The following is a 23,138-nucleotide window of genomic DNA, read 5'->3' as shown; positions in this document are numbered from 1 at the left end:
CGGTGTTTCTGGTCTGGACCCTTCTTCAGGACCAGTTTAAATATGAATTATCCTCTTCCCCACAATAACCAACTCTACCATAGTGGTTAGTTCTGTGAGATACCAAGTAGAAAGGAATGAGCCTCTCTTTTATTTTTGATATGCACAAGCAAAGAAGTTTGAGTCCGAACACAAAATTAGCAGAGGCCCTGGCACTGGCTTCTCCCTGCTGCTTTGCATTGCAATGGCTCTGGTGGGAAGATCCAAGAACTGGAGCAATCAGAAAGGAGAAATGCTTTTCCTCCCATTAAAAAGAGATTCTGTACATCTCCATCCTTCGCTGTTTTGTTGCAATCCTCAATGTGTCTTTTATTCGCAGGCAGTCCTTTTGTAAATAACCGCCGTTTCAACCAGCATGGGGTATGTCGTGCAGAAATGACTAAACATTATTAACAACATCTGGAACTGCTGGCAGCCCTATGACTGAGGGCGGAAAGCCGAGTTTCTCTTGGATTGCTCTCCTGGTGGAAGAATGCCTCAGAGACACATTCTGAATTAAAGAGATGGGCTAAAGTCATAGAAAGAGGTACCTGGGGAGAGCGAACGTAAACAAGCCCAGCAGAGTATGAGAATTCAGAGTCTCTTTACTCGTCACAATATTGAGAATGACTCAAAACCACTGCATTGATCGCTTGCCTGGCGTGCTTTGGTTTATATAATACGAGCTTAAAAAGCTTGTTTCGTGAATTTTTTGAGCACTCTCATTGTCAGCAAGTCCTCCGTTCAAGCCCGATAATCCTGAACCGCAGACTTCATTTACTCGAGGCCAGGAAAAGTGCTCCAGCTTTTCATGCCTGTGAGCATGACCTGATTGCACGATTCTCTGACCGCCCTTTCCCTCCCACCGTTTCATTGGATGAGTCGGGCAGATGGAAAAATGAATTATGTTAATGTGGCGTTTTGTGTAAAAACGAAGGTAATGACCTGCCTTTCCCCAGAGCTGGACTCTCTGCTTTTAAGATCGGTCGACTAGGGCCAGGAGCTGGTCTCTGGATGCCATGTGAAACAGTGTGTGTTAGGAAATTGGTAAATGATTTGGATTTGGAAGTGATTTGAAAGCCTTGTGGAGGAAAGTTAGAACTATGAGAAGATCCTTTGTGTGATCAGCTAAGGTAGGTGAACGGTGCAGCACAGAACTTGTCTCGCAATTTAGTTTTCATCGCCTCGCGTCTGCTCAGTCTTGCAGCTATCTCTTTTTGTTGTCTTTTGTTCGGTTTTCGTAATTGCAGTGGATCGTTCCAGCGCTGGTACTGTTTTGTGTGAGTGGGCGATCAGTGTGCTTCAGATTGTCCCTTATGACGCTGCATAACTTTTAATATTTACAAATACTATCTGGTGGAGGAAGGGGGTTGGTCTCCGACTGAAAGTAGATCTGAGGCACGGAGTCTGCAGAAGTGAGATTCTTTCTGATTTCTGTTGCAAATGTTTCTCGTGGTATTCTCCGGCTACTTGTCATTGCTTAAGAAAGAAAGAAATCTTCGGATGCTGTAAATCAGGATCAAAAGCACAGAAGTTGCTGAAAAAGCTCAGCGGGTCTGGCAGCATCTCGGTTCTGAGGAAGGGTCTCCGGACTCGAAGTGTTAACTCTGATTTGCTTTCTTCCCGGATGCTGCCAGACCCGCTGAGCTTTTCCAGCAACTTCTGTTTTTGTACTTGACATTGTTGTTGGATTGAAATTTGTTTCGTCTGCTCTCCTTCCATCTGTGCAAAGTCTCATATCCCAGTGATATGACATTTAAGCTCAGCAGGTATGGCAACATCCGTGGAGAGAGAGAAACAGTTGATAGGCAAATTTTCCTGCAATCAGAGAAATTTCCCAGGAACAGGCAGGAATGCAGATCCGCTCTCCACAGCAGCAGGAGGGCTGTTGCAGTGCAGCGGTAATGTCCTCTGAGCCAAAACGTCTGGGCCTGTCATGCTATCCCTCAACAAGTTGATTATTTTTCTTTAAAAAAATCCCACATACCGTGAAGACGGGCAGGCAATTTACATAAGTATTCCTGAGGTCTCCTACCTCCATCAGCAGTGCCCACCTCATCCCAGTGTTGCCAGCTCTCTGATTGACCCATCATCATCGAGTGCCCACCCTTCATTTTTAACAGAACGGTAAGAACAGAAGGAGTCATTAAGGGGACTGCCTTCAATAACCTCGCTGAATTCTTCTCACTCTTAGAAAGTGTCTGTTCCAGATATTCATTTGGTTCTAACACTGGGCCCCTGAAGCAAGTGGGATATTTCAAGTTGATGACCAGTTGTCAGGAATCCAGTCTGAAGCGTTGACCTCGCTCTCCGTAGATGCTGCTCAAGCCTCCTCAGTATTTCCAAAAATGAAATCCAACTTGGTCCTACCCTTGCACCTCCCAACTCAAGTATTGACAGTGAAGAGGTTAAGGCAAGAGGCTTCATAGGGCAAGTCTGTCATATTTGCTTGAGAGTTAACTTTGTTAGAATGAATGCACACGTCTGTAAGCACTTAGAGTCCAATCCGAGATTTCCAGGGTAATGCCTCCTTAAAGTCACATTTGCATTGTGCTGAAATACTTGCTTTAGGAAGCCGATGGTTTGTTTTATTGCATTTAGTGTGGCAATTTGGCTCTTACTTGTATGTGTGTCTATAAAGGTGTACACCTTTGTTCTGCTACAGTGATTTAGGTATAGCTGGCACCACAGCAATAACATACTATGACTCTGCCAGGATATTGGGCATTGAACTACATGTTTATCTGCCAATGGGTCCATCTGTAAGTCCATCACGTAGTTTAGAACTCTCAAGCGTTGTTCACTGCCAAAGTTTAGGAAGAAGAATAGCTGCTTAAACGCCTTGGAGGAAATGGCATGACGCTGAGACCCCTTATCCCCTTCTCCTCCCACTTCCAGTGGCTTCTCCAGCTCTGTATAGCCTCAGGTTATTTTCCCAGTCATTCTTAATTCCAACAGGAAGGCCAAACCACGCACCCGTGTGCACCCTACGAAAAAGTCTTTATTCCCCTAGGAGGAATGAAACCTTAAACTTTTATGGAGAATTATAGGACCAGCCAGGAGGGGTCGAACAGAAACGAATCTCGAAGTAGTTGACCATCCCTTCAAATAGTACTATTGGGGGCCCTCCTGCTTTAGTACATGTTTATCTGTGCCAGGTAAAGAGAGGTAAAGGCTGGAGTAATAAGCTCCATGGTGGCAGTGCTCACCTGAATCCTGAACAGTTTCATGAGCTGTGATAATGGGAACTGCAGATGCTGGAGAATCCAAGATAATAAAATGTGAGGCTGGATGAACACAGCAGGCCCAGCAGCATCCCAGGAGCACAAAAGCTGACGTTTCGGGCCTAGACCCTTCATGAGCTGTCTGCTTAACCTGTTTCCAGTGATGTTACTTGTACATCACTGATACAGCTTTCAAGTACTTTACATTACAGTGTGCAACATCAATTTGGAACCTTAAGGAACCTCAGAATACCCCAATAATGATCTCCATTGGGTCTAGTGTTACCACCAGCAACTGAAACAAATTCAATTTTTACTGTACTGTAAGTTATTCCTTGGAATCTGAAGACTTGCGCCTTGGCTTTTTAGAGCAGCATTGCAGTTCCGTGGTTAGCACTCTGCTTCACATCACCAGAGACCTGGGTTCGACTCTACCCTTGAGCAACTGTCTGTGTGGAGTTTGCACATTCTCCCCACATCTGCATGGGCTTCCTCCAGGTCCTCCAGTTTCCTCCCACAGTCCAGAGATGAGTGGGTTAGGTGGATCAGCCATGCTAAATTGACCATAGTGTCCAGAGATATGCAAGCTAGGTGGTTTAGCCATGGGAAATGCAGGGTTACAGGGGTAAGGTAGAGGGGTAGGTCTAAGTGGGCTGCTGTTCGGAGGGTCAGTGTGGACTCAATGGGCTGAATGGCCCACTTCCACACTGTAGGGATTCTGTGATTCTATAACTATAGATTTTTCTTAGTTTACAGTTGGTTGTAATAACATGGGGCCCACTAGAGAGGTTTTTGTGGTGTGTAAAGAATGAATCACCTTGCTATTTCAAATGCCAGCTCGAAGGCTTTGTCTTGAAGGAAGTGGAAGAACACACTGTAGGGATATAATGCCATGGGGTTTCTAATGGGTTATTCTTTGGAATGGTTGGCTACCAATTTTACATGAATCTTACCCTTGTTGTCAAGGGAAAGGTGCACAGCAATTACTCAGCGTTTTAATTCCAGAACAGAAGGAAGAACTGGCACTGCCCACACACCCAACATTGGCCAGCTCAAGAGAACCATTGGCAGAAGGAATTCTGCTTTTGCTGGCAGTTAGTCAGTGGGGTCTGGCATGATAAGATTCAAGAGCAAAAACTTTGTCACTGCTATAGCTGGCTGGGGCTTTAAATCATATTATAACACAGTCACAGTTTAATATATATTATTCTTCATGGTATTCTTTGTATGTCTGTCTTTTTTTTTAAATTTCCTGTAGCAGTCTGTGTATAAAGGCAGCTGTTGTTTGTGCAACATGAGGGGACCTGTGCCAAGCTAAAAACAGAGTATAATGCTTTCTTAAAGGGATATTTCCTTCTTGCAGAAATGTTTGCTGCCGAAATAGCGGCTATATCCCACAAGCTTTCACATTTTGCATACTTAAGCTGGGTTTTCAAACAAATGACTTTGTTTTACAAAGACAGTCGCCTTTAATAATTAGTAACAGAAGTGTAAGCTCTGACAAACACAGCGAGTTGCTTTTAAAACAAACAACCAGCAAACAACTAAGATTGAGTCAATTTGCAAGACTTGAAAGATTCCTCAGAATGTGGCTGATACGTATTGCAAGAATTTGAAAGAGCTTGTCATCTTGGATTCTTTCAAAGACTTCCCATTGTAACAGCTGTAAATTGGAAAACTAGAATTGCTCCTCATGTAAAAAAAAGAAATTTGCCCAGACTAGAATCAGAATGAATTTTGACTGAAGATGAGTAGGAATCAACTCTTCGTGTCTCATATTAAGCACCTCAAAATTCTTAATTTCAAGTTATTACCTAATGAATATTGGTGCTGAAATCTTATTTAATTTTAATACCTGGCAACAATAAAAACAATTCATCAAGTATAGTGGATTGTAAGTGAACTTCATCCATCAAATATACATAGGGCAGCATGATAGCTCAGTGGTTAGCACTGCTGGCTCACAGCGCCAGGGACGCAGGTTTGAATCAAGCCTTGGAGGACTGTCTGTGTGGAGTTTGCACATTCTTCCTGTGTCTGCATGGGTTTCCACTGGGTGCCCTGATTTCCTCCCACAGTCCAAAGATGTACAGGTTAGGTGGATGAGCCATGCTAAATTGCCCATAGTCTCCAGAGATGTGTAGGCTAGTTGAATTAACCCTGGTAAATGCAAGGTTGTGGGGACAGGATGGATGCTCAATGGGCCACATACATTGTAGGCATCCCTCATTTCATATTAAGAGTTCAGTAATTCAGTTATCACTGACTGTTACCCTTCAAGTTTTGTATTTTATTAACCTATGATCTAGAACAGAAATTCAGGACATTGGCTAAGAGTGGTCTCAAACACATTTGTGTTTTGCCTATCCTTGCTCACAGATCCCAGTTACCTGGAGCCAACACTGAATATGTACCTAATCAATTTAAGGAGTCATCACAGTCTTACCAGATCATAAGGCTGCTGTCTCATTAGAGACAGACAACTGGTGGCAGTTTAACCTGAGGATCATCATGCCTCAAGTGCAGTGAGAGGCTGAGAATGAGGAATTGAACCACACATTGTTGGTGTCATAGTACATTACAAATCAGTCGTGCAATCAACTGAGCTAAACTGACTGTATTGTACAAACAATATGAAACGTTGAGAGATTTCCCATTGTATGCAGAATGAGCACTAGTTCCATCACAGTAACAGCAACTTGCAATTATCGAGTGCCATTAACAAAGTAAAGATTTCCAAGATGGTTCACAGTAATGTAAAAAAAAATTTATGTCAAGTCGATGCAGTTGATATTCAGACATATATGCTTTTCCAAAGATGTAGGTTTTAAGATGCTTATTAAAGAGAAAAGACTAGTTCGCGAGATGGAGAACAGAATTCCAGAACAGACAGAATTCCAGAGCAGCATCAAGACTCAGTCACCAACAGTGAAACAAAGCAAGTGGGGAACACAATTGAAAGATTGCAGTATGAGAGGAAGTTAGAGTAGGGAAGGGTGAAGCAATGGAGGGATTTGAGTAAAAGACCAAGAATAGCAAAAATCAAGGCTTTGCAGAACTGGTACCCATTGTAGAAGAGGGGTGATGAGAGAATGAACCAAGTGTGAGTTGGAATTTGGCAACAAGATCAGCTCAAGTTTACAAAGGACGTAAAGTGGAAGGTTAATGAGAGCAGAACTGGAATAAGTATGTTTTGAGGTAAGAAAATCGTGTCCTGTTTGATAAACATCGCAATGTGTTCTTGTGTTAAAGTTTGTGGAATTCTGAAAGGCAGAACCAAATTTAAAATTGAACTTGTTACAATCAAACCACTCGAAAGTAGTCATTCAATTTTTTTTCATAGAATGCTCTTAGCTTTTTGATATGGTTCAATTGTTGGTGCTGAGTTATTCACACCCTAACTCCTAGTGTAAATAAACTACAAGCTATTTGCTGACAATGATGCCGACTGTAACATTGCCCTCTGTGAAAGAGGGAGGGCAATTGTGAGAGTAATGGTCAATAAAAGATCATGCTGTTTTTGTTTCTTCTACAGAACATCAGCCACAACATTATAGTTGGCCATAGCTTGCCCAAATCCTGTTTAGCAAGCACCAACATGTGAGACAAGTCAGACAAGGATAATTCCCTCGGTTAGCATCAAAGTTCTAAAACTATTAGAGATGTGTAAGAACATAGCATTTGCTTTGGGTTTTTCTAAAAGCAATATTGCAAATACTAAAGGGACATTGTTTAAACAATTTTCGCAATGTTTTAGTAACTAAATATACAATGTCATTCTCTGCATGTCACTTACACAAAGGCACAGACTTTTCAATACTTGAGCCTTGCTGAGTAAAGACATATTTTGCCGCAGCTTTTCGTCTTGTGGCTACAATGTGGTTGACTCTTATCTGCCCTCTGGGCAATTAGGGTTGGGCAATAAATGCTGCCTTGTCACCCATGCCCACATCCCGTGAATGAATAAAGAATAAAGAATTACAAGTATAGTTCACAAAACTATCAAGGCAAAGGAAATGAGTATTTATACTGTCTGACAGGAGACTACTGATAGGTTCCATTTTTTAAAAAAAATTCATGTATGGGATGCGAACATTGCTGGCTGTACCAGCATTTGTTGTCCATCCATGGTTGCTCCTGATAAGATAGTGGTGTGCTGGCTTCTTAAAATGCTGTAGTCCAGCAGTCCAATATTAGATGTAACTGTGTTTAGATAGCATTTCCTGGATAATCCTAAAAAGTGCACAAAAAAACTACATAATCGATTTAGGGTTAGCAGTCAGGCTATCAGTGCAGCACACTTACATGCATTGGAAGTTACATACATTTATTCACAGGACCCTGTTCTTTACAGACAGAATTGTCAAGTAGATGCACTGCTCCTGGTTCAACTCAACAAGGTGCATGACAGCCATTCACTGGTTCATTTCTCAGGAGTCAACTGGTTTAAAATTTAAACTAAGTTTGGCAATTAACTGCCAGTCATCACTTGTTGAAAAATTTTCCATAGCAACACATCAATCAATCAGAGTCCATTTGCCAACAAATCAACACTATCCTCTCATTCAGTACTAATGTTACTTTTCCTTTCTATTGTTATTTCTTGCAAATTGTCCTGATAAGTGCAAGACAAAAAGCTTCAATGAAAGGTCTTTGTTTTTCAGCAATATCTACATTCTGATGACTTTATACTGCTTCACAACTTTGTGCTGGTTTTCACATGAGATTTTGTGCATTTCTTTTGTTCACTTAACTCTGTAGAATTACTTTTGCTAATGCCTCAAAAGAAGACAATTTCAAAATGTAAGCTGTCAGCTTATTTGGATGAATGCTACAAACTGTTAACAAGATATGATACTTTTTTGGTTCTACCCTACATGAATCTGACCAGACGTTGTGAGGTACTTGAGGGATTTTTGCTCCTCTGTCCTGCATATAAACTGGGGGGAGATTCAGGGCAAGAATCACTCAAGGGCTGTAAAAGTTGGGAATTCTTGCAATTGCAATTCAATTGGTCATGACAAACCACTGCTCAAGGCATTTCATAGAGGTTTAATTGAGAGAAGAATTGTACAAACATTTATCAGTATGCCTTCAAGCAACTAATCACATCTTAACATGTCCCTGTAAATTTACTCACAGATTTTAATTATTACTGTAGAAATGTCCTCCTCTTCCACTCTACATAGAAAAATGTGCTTCAGTATAAAATACTGGCCTATACGGCCTACCGATACCACTGCGTGGATGTGACTTGTCTCAGATTTACAGATAGCTTCATTACACCCAGGTCAAAATCATTGGACCAGGAGGTGAAAAAATATCAGATGGAAATTCCAGCTTTTAATTGCAATCACAGATCTCTGCTAGAGAGCATACCTATGAATGAGAAAAAAACTTGTATTTATATAGCACCTCTGAAAACTCAGGATCCCACAAAGCCATTCAGAGCTAATGAATACTTTGTGAAGTGTGGTCAGATTAAAAGATAAACATTAGCCAGGACATTGGGAAATGATGACCATTTCTTGCGCAAAGAAAATGAACCTGTAGCGCGCTTTGCCATTAACCTGAGAGAGCAATCCTGGTTTGAAATCTGTCTTAAAGCTAGTGCGTTGCCTCAGTACTGTATTGAGGTGTCAACCTGGATTCTGTGCTCAAGCCTTGTATGATGGGAATTGAACTGATTAATCTTCCAGATTCAACAGACTGAAGTGCTGCTACTGTATTACCACTGACAGGATGGGATTGGATGTGGCTGTGATTTTCCTGCAGTCAAACAGCCTCTGATATTAAACACGTCGACCTCCACAGCAACATTTTTGTGAAGATATTGGAGATTACAGATGAAACCAGAAGCCCTGAGTGCACTGTCTTTGCGAGGTAAGGCACAACAGCAAAGAGGAATTGTAGTAAAGGAAATGTTAGGATGATTTGTTCGCAGACAAAAATGGTCATGAGGCTAAAAAAGGAGCATTCCATTGGGGTGCAGGAGTCTTTCTGCATGTTTCACCTGCAAACAAAGCTGTATGCAACAGCATCAAAACTTAATCATGTTAGCTTGAGGTTTTCCTTCAAATGATGGAATGATAAATTTTTCTGTATTGCTTTTATAGACACAATCATATTTATTTTAACTCTCTGAAAATGCAATAGTAAAATGCTCAAACTGTTTCTGACACCCAGCTCGTCATTTTGAAATACTTTCCGCATTCCCCTAATGCTGCAGTGAATTCACGAGCCCTCGCTGATGTGCCACTTAACTGTGCCATTCAGTCTCAGTCTAATGCTTTGAAACTTTCTGCTCCAGGCTCCTCTGTTTCCACTGAAATCTGCTTTTCATTACTGCTTGGAGAATGTATATAAGGCATGAATTGAAGTCCAGACTGTAAATACTTCTGCTGCAGGTTCTATCTTTTGACTTTTGGTGCACTTTGGAAATCAAATGATTTACTCGGTATTTTTCTCTGTGGGCCTTTCATTAATGAATGAAGAATTTAAAGGTCTTAGCTTTCTATTCTTGTGTATTTCAAAGACTTTTCAGCTTGATGAAATTCTAGAAGCTTTCTATGATGTGCCTGTTTAGCACGTGGAAGAGATCTGCTGAGTGAAAGGCAAGCTAGATTCCTTTCACAATCTCAAAGTATATATTAATAGTTTAAGTGGACCTAGTAGCACCAAGAATCTAATTGATTGAGGTGTTCACCAGTTGAAAAGATTAATCTTTTCTGGATTATATCATTTATGCACCATAAAATACATCAACTGAGCCTTGGAAATGATTGGGACAGGTTGTTTGCACTTTGCTTGTGGAATATTCAGAGATTCTAAAGGAACAGAGTATATATTAAGGCTGCCATCCTTTTATTTAGCCATGGAATTGATTTGCCTTTGGGATATGGATGATACTGCCATGTTGATTCACTACCCCTAGTCTTTTTCCACTTGGCAACCCTGCAGACTCAATATTGAGTCCAGCAAATTTAGATCCTGGATACCTTCTTCTGTGTCTTTTACCCACTCCCACACCCCAGGCCTTATCATCATATGGGCTGTTTTCAGCACAGCCAATCTATTTTCCCCTTTTTATGGTCCCCATTATCAGCTTTAATTTCTCCCTGGCTAATCATCCCTTTCTCTGCATAACTGTTTCTCTCTAGGTTTCGTCTCTACCTATTTGCTTATTCATGTCCCCATCCCTTACGTCCTACACATTTTCCTAGCTACTAAGAGTTCTGAAGAAGGGTCACCAGATCTGAAACATTAACTCTGCTTTCTCTTCACAGATGCTGACTTTCTCTAGCAATTTCTGGTTTTTTGTTTGTTTCAGGTTTACAGCATCTGCCTTTCTTTGTTTTATATGATTGCATTGAGATGGCTATGATGAATCACCTTGAACTGCTGCAGTCCTTCTTTTCCTTTATTCATTTCCAGACGCTGGTATAGCTGGCAATTTGTGCATTTATTCCTAATCCCTAAAAAGGTGATGATGAACATGCAGCCTGCATGGAGTAGCTACTCCCCTATTGATGAGAGCTTGGATGGTATAAAGTTTTGAGCCAGTGATGAAGGAATGATGATATATTTTTAATCAGGACAGCCTGTAGCTTGGAGGGGCACTTGCAGATGGCGGTGTTACCCTGTAGTGATGGGCTATCTAGCTAGTAGAGGCCACAATCTTGTAGTGTAACCTAATGCTAATCCACACTACAGTTACTGTATGATGTCTAGGAGGTATTCCAGTCATCTCCCATCCCTTGCATGCTGCCCAAGAGCAGAACTGAACTCAATTCTTACATGGGAGAGAGATAATGGGAACTGCAGATGCTGGAGAATTACAAGATAATAAAATGTGAGGCTGGATGAACACAGCAGGCCAAGCAGCATCTCAGGAGCACAAAAGCTGACGTTTCGGGCCTAGACCCTTCATCAGAGAGGGGGATGGGGAGAGGGAACTGGAATAAATAGGGAGAGAGGGGGAGGCGGACCGAAGATGGAGAGTAAAGAAGATAGGTGGAGAGAGTGTAGGTGGGGAGGTAGGGAGGGGATAGGTCGGTCCAGGGAAGACGGACAGGTCAAGGAGGTGGGATGAGGTTAGTAGGTAATGTGGACTTCACCAGTTTCAAAATCTCCCCTTCCCCTACTGCATCCCTAAACCAGCCCAGTTCATCCCCTCCCCCCACTGCACCACACAACCAGCCCAGCTCTTCCCCCCCACCCACTGCATCCCAAAACCAGTCCAACCTGTCTCTGCCTCCCTAACCGGTTCTTCCTCTCACCCATCCCTTTCTCCCACCCCAAGCCGCACCCCCAGCTACCTACTAACCTCATCCCACCTCCTTGACCTGTCCGTCTTCCCTGGACCGACCTATCCCCTCCCTACCTCCCCACCTACACTCTCTCCACCTATCTTCTTTACTCTCCATCTTCGGTCCGCCTCCCCCTCTCTCCCTATTTATTCCAGTTCCCTCTCCCCATCCCCCTCTCTGATGAAGGGCCTAGGCCCGAAACGTCAGCTTTTGTGCTCCTGAGATGCTGCTTGGCCTGCTGTGTTCATCCAGCCTCACATTCAATTCTTACATGGTGGTTTCTTGGGTTATTTGCTAAGAAGGAGCCAACTGAGATTTTCATCTTTGAAATGCCTTGGGCTGCAGCCAAGATCCCCAGTTTCCCTTACAATGAGGGACCTACACAGACATTCCATCTAAAGGTAAATCCAGTTTCCAGAACTGATGCTCTTGTCTCCGCTTGCTGTAACTGTCTGGAAATTGGTCTGAGTCCAGCCTTTCTGCACCTGAGACATGAATACGAACGCCAAGTCTGTAATCACTGTGGCCCTGTTGAAGGAATACGGGCCCACGTTGGTGATAATGGGAACCGCAGATGCTGGAGAATCCAAGATAACAAAGTGTGGAGCTGGGTGAACACAGCAGGCCAAGCAGCATCTCAGGAGCACAAAAGCTGACGTTTCGGGTCTCAACCCTTCATCACCCCTCTCTGATGAAGGGTCTCGGCCCGAAACGTCAGCTTTTGTACTCCTGAGGTGCTGCTTGGCCTGCTGTGTCCATCCAGTTCCACACTTTGTTATCACGGGTCCATGTTGGGTTTCTTTATGACTGAGAGGAGATGGTGATCACTTCGAAATGCCTGAATTAATGAATTGATCTGAGTATGGCCCTTCTCATTTGTGGATTCATCAAAGAGTTAAAGGACTGAAACACAATTAGAATTAGCCTGCTATGTCATTAAAGTCGGTTCTATCTTACTTCTGTTCAGAGTTTGGGTACAGTGCCACATCAAATATGATCTGAAAGGAAGCAAATACAAATTTCAGCATGAAATTTTTGATGTTATTAATAGTGCTGAATATGTGTAACTTAAGTATGACTTATTAAGTGAGGAGTACATGTGAACAAGTAGGTTTAAGGTTTAAGATACCTTCATTTATTGAAATTACAACAGTTCATAGGGGCATAGTGCAGCTGTGTTTCCTTTGATGGCTGTCTCATTTTCTGATGCAGAATGTTAAGGGTGAAGATTGTTGTCTTGTAACTTGAGTATGACTGCTAAGCAGATATTTCAGTCCACTAGCAAGGGAGTGTTGCATTATCTTTAAAATGAGACATTACACTCATCGGGTAAACGTAAAAGACCCAGGAGCATAATTTTGAAGAAGAGAGGATTTTCCCTGTTGCTGGGGCCAACATTCATACTTCAACTGATGTCACAAACCAGTTTATCTGCTCATTACCATGTTGCTGCTTGTAGAATCTTTCTGTTATTCAGATTTGTATTCCTGCTCTTATAGGAATGATTTCACGGTGTATCAGAACGTTTTTACAAACACTACTTTCTAACTTAAATAGTTTAGCAATGTGAAAAACTATTCAAGTCATTCACCTCATCAAGAAACTTTAAATTATTTTTTAGGATCTGGTTTGGTCAATTTTACAGCTTTCCTCCTTTGACCCAAATTAGCGCAGTGTTAACAAAAAAGAAACAAAAGGATGCCAGAAATCAGAAATATAGCTGGAAATAGTCAACACGTCTGGCAACATCTGTGGAAAGTAAGCAGAGTTAATATTTTGGGTCCAGTGACCCTTCTTCAGAACAGTGTTAACAAACACTGGTACTTATGCAATTTTGAGATGCTTTGCATCAATGTGGTTTACACAAGCAGAAATTCATCTAGTGTGGGCAATTCCTTTTGGGCAGTTATAATTAGTTTTATGTGAATACGAACTGGCAATTGTAGACCTGCAAGGCTGACACAGGGCTTGGGCAACCTGTTAGTAAATAAAATGAATGAACATTTAGAAATACTTGATCAAAGACAGAAAGCACAGATTTATGAAAGCTAAAGGTAATAATAGTATTTTTGAGTGACCAATTAGATAGATAAAAGTAAATCATCTGATGAACGCAGCATACATTAATTTCAAGTTATTCCACAAGGAAATGTGGCGGTGTGGATAGAAAGTTGGATAAATATTCCAATGTAAAGCATATACAGCTCAGTTTGGAGAAGGGTTAGAAAGGATGTTGTTGGACCACTTTTGATTATATCACTGATTATCATTCATCTCCAAATTTTCTGAAATCACAAGAATACAAAGCTTGACAAATAGAAGGCAGCAGAACTTCAGGAAGATGAGGGATGTTAGCAATATGACAGATGATTAGAAAATGCATTTTATTGTAATAGGTTTTGGGATAATACATTTTGAGATGTCAGTGAAAGAAAATCAGTGATATACTCAAAACAAAAGTGGTCCAACAACATTCTTTCTAACTCTTCTTCAAACTGGGCTGTATATGTTTTACACTGGAACATTTATCCAACTTTCCATCCACACTGCCACATTTCCTTGCAGACTGGTGGGAATGAACAGAGACACCAAATGACCCAAACATGCAATTCAGTGATAGTAGGAACTGCTGATGTTGGAGAATCTGAGATAACAAGGCGTACAGCTGGATGAACACAGCAGGCCAAGCAGCAGGAGAGCTGACGTGTCGGGTCTGGACCCTTCGTCAGAAATAGGTCATTTCTGAAGAAGGGTCCAGACCCAAAACGTCAGCTTTCCTGCTCTTCTGATGCTGCTTGGCCTGTTGCGTGAATCCAGCTCTACACCTTGTTATCTCATCATGCAATTCAGTGAGTGTGCAATTACAAGTCACCAAAACCAAAGGCTATTTTGGTGTAATAAATGCGCTGAATGCATGACTAAAGAAATAATAATTTTGCACAAAGTAAAAGTTAGTCAGTATTCTGCGAGGAGCAATTATGTTGTTTGCAGAGTTTACAGCACAGAATGTCTACACGATAGACTTGCACTGCAGTAAAGAATGCTAAGAAAATCTTTCGCACATGTTTTGACAGAATATGAAGGAAAAAGAGGAGTTTTAGGAACGAGAGATAATAATTTGGTCACCCAACAGAGCAAAGGAGAACATCGATGGAATTCCTTCCACAATGGATTGTGGAACAGTAAATGCTTTGCCACTGGGCAGGACTCAGTTATAAATCATGGAGAGAGAACAATTGAGAGCAGTGAGCTTCGTTTTGTTTCTCTTATTTGAAGAACTAGCACAGATATAAAGATTCAAAAGACCTCCATCTGTAGTGTAAATTGTTGTGGTTCGTAAATACCACACACTTAAGAGAAAGCTGGAGACAAAATAGCTTAAAATGTTCATGGAAGATTGGCAAGAAGAGCAAATAAATGAAAAAAATCATTGAACCTTTTATATAAAGAGGAGACCATATGACCCAGCATGTCTGTGCAGCTAATAAGCTGACCCAATTAGTCTCGTCACCCTAGTAAAATGTCTTTTTTTTTGTAAATTGGATTGTAAAATGATCCAAGGAGTCATACAATGGGATCTCTGGGTAGGGGAGTGGTGAAAAATCAGCTCAGACCATAAACTCATTCATAATCACACTAATTCCGATAGTCTACATTTAATAGAGGCTTTTAGCAAATGTGGCCTTACCCTCCAGGCAGATCGCCTTCTTTTTCTCACCCCACTTCCACTTTCTCTGTTTCTTCTTAAATGCTGTTCTTCTGCAATATTTTTCAGTTCTGAAGAGTGGTTTGTGACTAACAGTTGCACAACATCACAACATGTGACATTCCATTCTAAAGTACCCACTTCAATGTCAGGCAGTCACTCTCTAATGGAATCAATGTAGTCAGTCAGAGGTATGTTTTTTGTGCATGTAGAGAGAGAGAGAGAGTGAGCACAAAGCCTTGTAAATAGTTGGTGTTGTAAATTAACTTTAGATATCTACCTCAAGAATAACCAAACTGTCTGTGGTACACATTGTGTGGGCTAACACAGATTAGTATGTCATAACATGGTGACAGCACCTGGGCAGTAGAAGATGGGGACATGGAGCATAGGTTGAAAGCTAGTGTTGACATCTAGTTAGTGGGCAGTCGTGGACATTAAAGTTTTGGGAAATGATAGCAATGGTGCAGACCTCCCCACCATCATTTTGTTCCATTAAAGGAGCTACATCAATGCAATTTGTTATTGTTGCCTTTGAACAGCGCTCCACAGCACAATATCATTTTCAGCCAGTGATGCATATATATTTTACAGTTCACTGTCACAATGTGTCACCATCCGTAACTCTCAAGTCTGGGTGGTAGTCAGAAAGAGCTATTGCATAATTAACTTTGAAATAAGCTGTACAAATGTTCATTTTCACGTTCTTACAATGTAATGACAGGCATCAGTTTTTTTAAAGAGCTTCACTTAGAGGGGTATGGGCATTCAAAAATAACTAACTTCTAAAACGCTCAACCCAAGTGTATGCATCTTGCTACACTAAATTTCAACTCCTACATTTCACAGCCCATCAACTCCCAGAAAACCACTGAAAAGCTCCTGTGTGGTCAGAGGCTGTGAAAAGCTGTATACAAATATATGTTCTTTCTTCCTTCCATGAGTGCACGCAAATTGCGAAGAACGGCTTAATGGCAAATGTGTTGAAAAGAAAGAATTAGCTGTTTAGTTTTTGGACTGAGTCCTAAGATATTCTTTCAGAGTTCCTGAAAGGAGGCTCCAGCACTAAAGCTGACTATCTCTGCCACTCTCAGTGATTGCAATAGACTGACTTAGCACTGCACATCTTCATAGGCCAGCCCTGTGCATGAGCCTGTGTTGTACTTTTGGACTGTTTCTCTGCCACACCAATTCTTGCACATTTTTATACTAGATGCTCTGTCTAAGATTGTGAATTATTGGCTGCCTGAGAGCACAAGAAATCCTCCCCATTTCCTCATTTGGCCCACCCTACCCACCTCCCTCTTTACCTCCACCAAGCTTCTTGCCTCCACCTTCAGTAGCAATTATCATCATGGTTTCTGACCAAGTTAGCGTCTCTGTAGTCTTCACATCTCACACATTGAACATTCCCTTCCTTGAACTCACCTCACCATTTAAACTAACTTCTAGAGACGGAAGTGAGTGAATCTCACCGGACCAAAAGTTCAGAAAAGGCCCTTTGACCTATCAAGTCTGCATCAACATAACTAACACTAAAAGTACACGAATTCCAATCTCCTGCACTTCTCCCATATCCTTGAATGCAATGATATTTGAAATATAGGTATTCTGCTACAACATGTATTTTGTTAACACAAATTGGCCGTACCATGAATGATGAATAGTGGATGCCGTTTGGATAATGCGACTTTTCTGCAGTACAGTTTATAGTGATTTCCAGATTGGTGCGATTTTGTATGGTGATTTTCTATCATACAAGAAAACAACTATCATTTTATAGGAGAACTACTTGTACTCTTCCAAATATTTTTTAAAGGCTGAAAGATTTCCAGCCTCCACTATCTTCCCAGGCAGTGGAGATTACAGATTCCCACCAATTGCTGAGTGAAAAAGGTTTTCCCCGAATCCCCTTTGAATCTCCTGCCCCTTACCCTAAAATATGCCCTCTTGTGAGTAACCCCTCAACCAAGGAGAAGAGCTGCTCTCTCTGCAGCCTGTCCATACCTCTCATAGTCTTATACACCTCAGTCACGTCCCCCACTCAGTCCTTCAAACTCTTAAAAAATATCCAAGCTGACCTGGTTTTTCCTTGTAGCTCAATTTGTGCGTCCCAGGCAACATCTTGGTGAACCTCCTTTGTACCCCCTCTTGTGCTATCACATCCCTCCTGTAGTAAGGTGACCAGAGCTGTACACAGTACTCCAACTGTGGCCTGACCACCGTCTCTGCAACTACAACGTTAGTTGTAGTCTGATGAAGGGCCACTCGACCCAAGATGTTAACTCTGATTTCTCTCCACGGATGCTGCTGGACCTGCTGAGCTTTTCCAGCAATATCTATTTTTGTGTACAACATTATCTCCTTGCTTTTTTACTCCATGCCACAACGGATGAAAGCAAGCATCCCATATGCCTTCTTAGATGGGGTAGGAAGACAAATTTCCACCCTATCCTTTGCCGTTCCCTGCACTCCCACCTCCCAAACTCCTTGCATTGGCTTTTTAAATGCACACATGGCCAGAAAAGCTGAGTGTGAATACACTTTCACTTTCTTTCTTTCTTCCATGAAATACACACAAATTGCAAAGAACTGCATAATACATTAGCAGCAATCCCAATGGTCTGCTTTTGTTTCTGTCAATATTTAGCAATGTCCAGTAATGATTTTCTGATTGTCAGAGTTACGCTAGACATGGTCGCATCTTCTTGAATGTTTTCGATTGACAGTACAACTCATTTCTACTCTGGCATCCAATCAACAAACAGTTTCAAATACTCTCAGCTTTTGTTTTTTTTTCGGAGACAGCATCCCAGAAATACAAAGTATTCTTCTGAGATCGGTTGTGTGTCCAAGGTGGACGACATCGTATGGCAAATCCCCTGCTATAATCCAGTAATGGGAAACACATTGTTCTGTTCACCCATGTGTAAAAAAATAGTTTGATTCACAGAGCACTGAAGCCACCAACAGACAGAAATTAATAACAGAGAATGCTTGGAAACACAATAAGCTTGCTGGTCAGTTCTGAAAATGAGTCCACATTTTAATCATTAATCGGTTTCCTTTTTTTTCCAGATGTTGATTGACTAGTTGCCTGTTGCCATTGCTTTTTTGTTTGGTTCAGATTTTCAACATCTGCAGTTTTTACGTACGTATTTCAGGAATATGTATAGATTCATATCACAGAAGTCTTATGGTACAGAAGGAAGTTATTATCGTGTTTGCACAGGTTTTCCAAATGGGCATCATGACTTAGTGCCATCCTCTGTCTTGACCCCATTTCCTTGCACATGAGTTGAATAGGAACAATCAACCTATTCCCTTTTGAATGCTTTTCCAATTGAATGCAATTAAACCTGCCTCCACCACACTTCCAGACAGTTCATTCCAAACCAAAACCACTTGTTCTGGACAAACTTTCTTTCTCACGTCACTGTTGTTTCTTTTGCAAAGCACGTTAAACCTGTGCTCACTTGCTCCTTGATCCTTTTATAATTGAAAACAGTTTCTCTCTATCTATTCTGTCTGGTCACCTCAGGATTTTGAAAACTTTTATCAGGTCTCCTCTTAACTTTCTTGTCTCCAAGAAGAACAGTCCAACTTCCCTAACCTATCCTCAAACTGAAGCTTCTCATCCTTGGAATTGTTCTTGTAAATCTCTTCTGCATGTTTTCCACTGCATTCACATCCTTCCTGGTGTGGTGCCTGGAACTGTACACAATACCCCAGATGAGGTCGAAGAAGTGTCTTGTGCATGTTCAGCCATAACCTTCTTGCTCAATGCCCTTTCAAGAAAATCCATGATAATATACATTTTATTAGTTCCTCTCCCTACCTCCACTACTACCTTCTGTGATTTGTGCACACGGGTCAACAGCACTCCCTTTAAAATTGTGCCTCTTACATTATCTATCCGTGGTCTTCCCACCAAATGTATCGTCTCACACTTCTCTGCAATGAACTTTATTTGCCGCCTACCCACATACTCCACCAATTTCCCTATGTCCTTCTGAAGTTCCACACTGTTCCTTCTCACAATTTCATACCATCTACTCTGTGTGTGTGTGTGTGTGTGTGTGTGTGTGTGTGTGTGTGTGTGTGTATTGATTTGGTCCAAGTGAAGATTCTGTAACTGTGTGTATGCGTCTATCCACGCATATTTGTAAGAGAGTTTCTATGCATGTCTGTGTCTGTGTATTTGTTCTGCAAGTGTGATTATATGTGCAGGAAGTAGACCAGCAGCATTTAAATGACACCTGGGAATTATAATAGTCAAAAATTGAAACAAGTACCGGCAATTGCCTTTTGTTCCGGCTTTGCCCCACACACATTCAAAATCTATTCCATCTGTTTCATGGTTCATTTACCCTGTGAACTACTGGGCACTCGGTCGGTTTTTCTTCGCTACCGGCTGTAAAGATGAAACAGTGGATCATAGCATCAGAGGTGGATTTGTCATTCTTTGAGATTTCTTTTATTGATCATATATAACCGGGCACTGCCACTTCTCCAATATTGACTATTTATATTTTGTCCATGTAATGCTCAATAAACACTTAAAATAGTTAGAATAACAGCTCGACGGAGCAGTTTTATCAACATGAATCAGCTATCACACTGTAACACTGCAGCCTTGACTGCAGTCTTTGCCAAGTCTACATATTCTGCAACAACAAATTATCTCACAGAATTTTCCCAGATTCGCCTTTGCCTTTAAGTTCTCAAAACTGCTAAGGAAGAGATAAAGACGTTCGTTCTTCAGGGCACAAAAATAGTTAGTCATTTTCCTTTCGAAAAAGTATATCAAGATGCACAACAAGTATTCCAAGGAAGGTTTGTAAATATTCAGCAATACTCCGTAATTCTCTCTTGCAAGAAGATAAATTTGGGCACTTGACATAAAGAAATGAGGCCTCAAGAGTTTAAATCGTGCACTAGATTAATATATAGCTCGAATCCAGCTTAACATGTTGAGACTGAACTTCCCTCTCTCCCAGGTGAAATCAGTTTGACAGCCCAGTTTCAAGTTTAGAACTAATTCTGCAATGAATGGTATAACATTTGCAGCATCAATCAGAGGACTAAACCATATATCTTTCGTAGGAAATTAAACTATATCCCACTAGGGAAGTTCTTCAAAAATTTGGGCCAGAAAATGAGAGTTTTGGTCTAGAGAATCTTCGGCTTTGCCACGGTTGACCTAAGTTACAGATATTAAATGTGAAAATATTCTTTTGTCCAACACCAACATCTTTCATGAAGTGTTGGACTTAAACACTCCAAGAGCAGGTAGTTTATTCCAGATGGTTGGATTCTTTAATTTTGCAGTAAACCCAGGATTTGAATTTGTTAAAATATAAGCCAATACATAAACAATGCTGCAGTTTAAAATCAAAGGTATTTTAATCAAGCATGGTACTTGCAGTTCTTTTGCTCGGCCACTTTTTCTCAGAGAAAGAAACTAGACTAATGCTTTTCATGCTTCTCATCCAAATCTATTACCATTTTAGAGCAACTGATGGAATTTCCAGTTATCAAGCCAAGGGAAAAAAAGAAATGGTTGCTATGCGAACTGAAGTGTTTTGGGAAAACAACATTTCTTTTGCCCATATGTTGTTCTCGTGACTAGTATAACTCTGACACTATATGACTGGCAAACAACACTGCATTTGTTTCACTTCAGCCTGCATTTGAAATAACTTTAAACTATTATTCAGAGCAGAGACTTGTGGATTTTTGTTTGTCCAGTCAAAGGAGAGAAATGAAAAATGCCATCTCTGCTTATCAATCAAAATACTTATAGGCCTTAAACATACTAAACAAATTTCGTATTTATTCAAAAGAAAATTGAATCATTCAGGCACCATCTGACGTGAAAGGCATGTGGATACAGGCCATTCAGCCCAGCAAGTCCAACCCAACTCTCTAAAGAGCATCACACCCAGACTCAGCCCCCACAGCCCCCACACTTAACCTACACATCCCTGGACATTGTGGTTAACTGACATATCTTTGGACTGTGGGAGGAAACTGGAGCACCTGGAGTGTACCTATGCAGACACAGGGACAGCATGAAAATCTCCACACAGGCAGTTGCCCATAGCTGGAAGTGAACCTGGATCCTTAGTGGTATGACGCAGCACTGCTAACCACTCAGCCGCTGTGCCGCCTAATGGTTCATGTTGACGGTCTTCTGTCAGATCTGGAGGATTTTCAGAGATCAAAGCTGTTCATTGCTAAGGTTTTCCAGTTCAGACGAAAGTCAGTTGACTTAAAGCATTATCATTGTTTTCTTCACTCTAGATACTGTGTGTTCTGTTGAATACTTACCACTATTTTCTGTTTTTGATTCAGATTACGAGTGTTTTCGGTATTCAGTCCAATCTATTACCCAAATTTATCTTAATTTTATGATGTTAATGAGGGGGAGCAATTTGAAACAAAGCATGAAGCAATATTAAGATTTCATGACTCTTCTCGTAATAAAGCTGCTTTAACAGAGGAAGTAATGATGTATTATTTGGCATGTGTCCATAACTGTGCACAGCAGTCGGCAAAATAACAAGACAGAATGACCCCAGTTTCTCTTGTCAGCAATAATGAAGATAATGTTTATTTTAAGATTAAAAATAAATACAGCTGTTAAATAAACAAGATGATACTCAATAAAATATTAAGCTGAATAAGACAGTACACAGGCGCCAGTTGCACCCAAAAGGCTGGAGCTAGTTTCTGCACTTAGTACATCTGCACAGATGCATGAGCCATTAATCATCTTGATGGAAGATGTGATGTTGAAAGAACATCACAAGAGTACATCCACAAGATGTACTGCAGCAGCTCACCATGGCTCCTTCAGGTGACCATTGCAAACTGGGAGCCCAGCTACTTGCAACTTCCCCTCTAAGCCATATGCCAGTGTTTTGGAACTATATCATCATTCCTTCACTGTCACCGGATCAAAATTCCTGGAACTGTCTCCTTAACAGCACAGTGGGTGTACCTACATTACACAGACTGCAGTGGTTCAAGAAGATGTCTCACTGCTACCTTCTCAAGGCTAATTATAGATTGAGGAAGGGTCACTGGACCCAAAACATTAACTCTCCATAAGTGTTGCCAGACCCACTGTGATTTTCAAGCAACTTCTGTTTTTGTTTCTGATTTCCAGCATTCACAATCCTCTTGGTTTTTATAATTGTGAATGGATTTCCTTGCCAATGATAAACAACCACATCCTGCAAAAGACTGAAAAAAGGCCAAAGCGGGATTTCTTGCCAATTATCAGATGACATCAACTTCTCATTTGCCTATCTTCACATCATTCGGAAGTTGAAACATCAGCTTTGAAGCTGCGATAGCAGTGTACAAAAGTCTTCATGGGTGAGGTGAAGAGTTCCCTCTGATCTTCACTTTTGCTCCCGGGTCAGGAGCTCAGTATCAGACCATTTTCCCAGCTCCACAACCTGACCTGGGAAGGAGTGCTGTAGCAGGTGGCTTTGTTGTTCTGAGGTGGGGTGGGGGGGGGGAAGGTGCAAAATGGGGCTTCAGGATCCATAGTACATGAACCAAGAAACTATCTGGAGGCTGATTGTGGAAGACAGGTTGCTGAGATGGGCTAGGTAAAAGGCCTGCATTCATGAACCAGCAATTTATCCAACATCTTCGAAAAAAAATGCGCTACAAAAACAAACAGCCCTTTAGCCATCATCCCTTCATAATCCCCTCAACACCACCACACACACCCCCCCCCATTAATGCCACCTCATACCACTTACCCAACACCCCATTGTCCCTCATAGCTCCATGACAACCTATGCCTCTTCACTCAACCACGATAACCCTTGTACCCTCCATGCCAAGCCATGGCTAGCACAC

The 23,138-nt window shown here is 41.3% G+C and overlaps 1 protein-coding gene across 5 annotated transcripts in view; it reads left to right on the top strand.

Annotated features, from left to right (window-relative positions):
- Positions 1–23,138, top strand: part of ddr2a (discoidin domain receptor tyrosine kinase 2a) — a 150,594-nt gene that overhangs the window by 52,484 nt on the left and 74,972 nt on the right. For 2 of the 5 annotated variants that reach the window (XM_048539730.2, XM_048539734.2), the window contains exon 2: positions 8,942–9,125. The exons of 1 other annotated variant lie outside the window; for it this stretch is intronic. In XM_048539730.2, the coding sequence (XP_048395687.1) occupies positions 9,089–9,125 (37 nt within the window). In that variant the 5' untranslated portion in view covers positions 8,942–9,088. 2 more of the 5 variants (XM_048539732.2, XM_048539731.2) reach the window with 2 other exon arrangements.

The sequence above is a fragment of the Stegostoma tigrinum genome, chromosome 8, assembly GCF_030684315.1.
Source record: "Stegostoma tigrinum isolate sSteTig4 chromosome 8, sSteTig4.hap1, whole genome shotgun sequence".
NCBI lineage: Eukaryota > Metazoa > Chordata > Chondrichthyes > Orectolobiformes > Stegostomatidae > Stegostoma > Stegostoma tigrinum.
The sequence above is the reverse complement of the archived record's forward strand: the minus strand, read 5'-3'. Positions and strand labels throughout refer to the sequence as shown.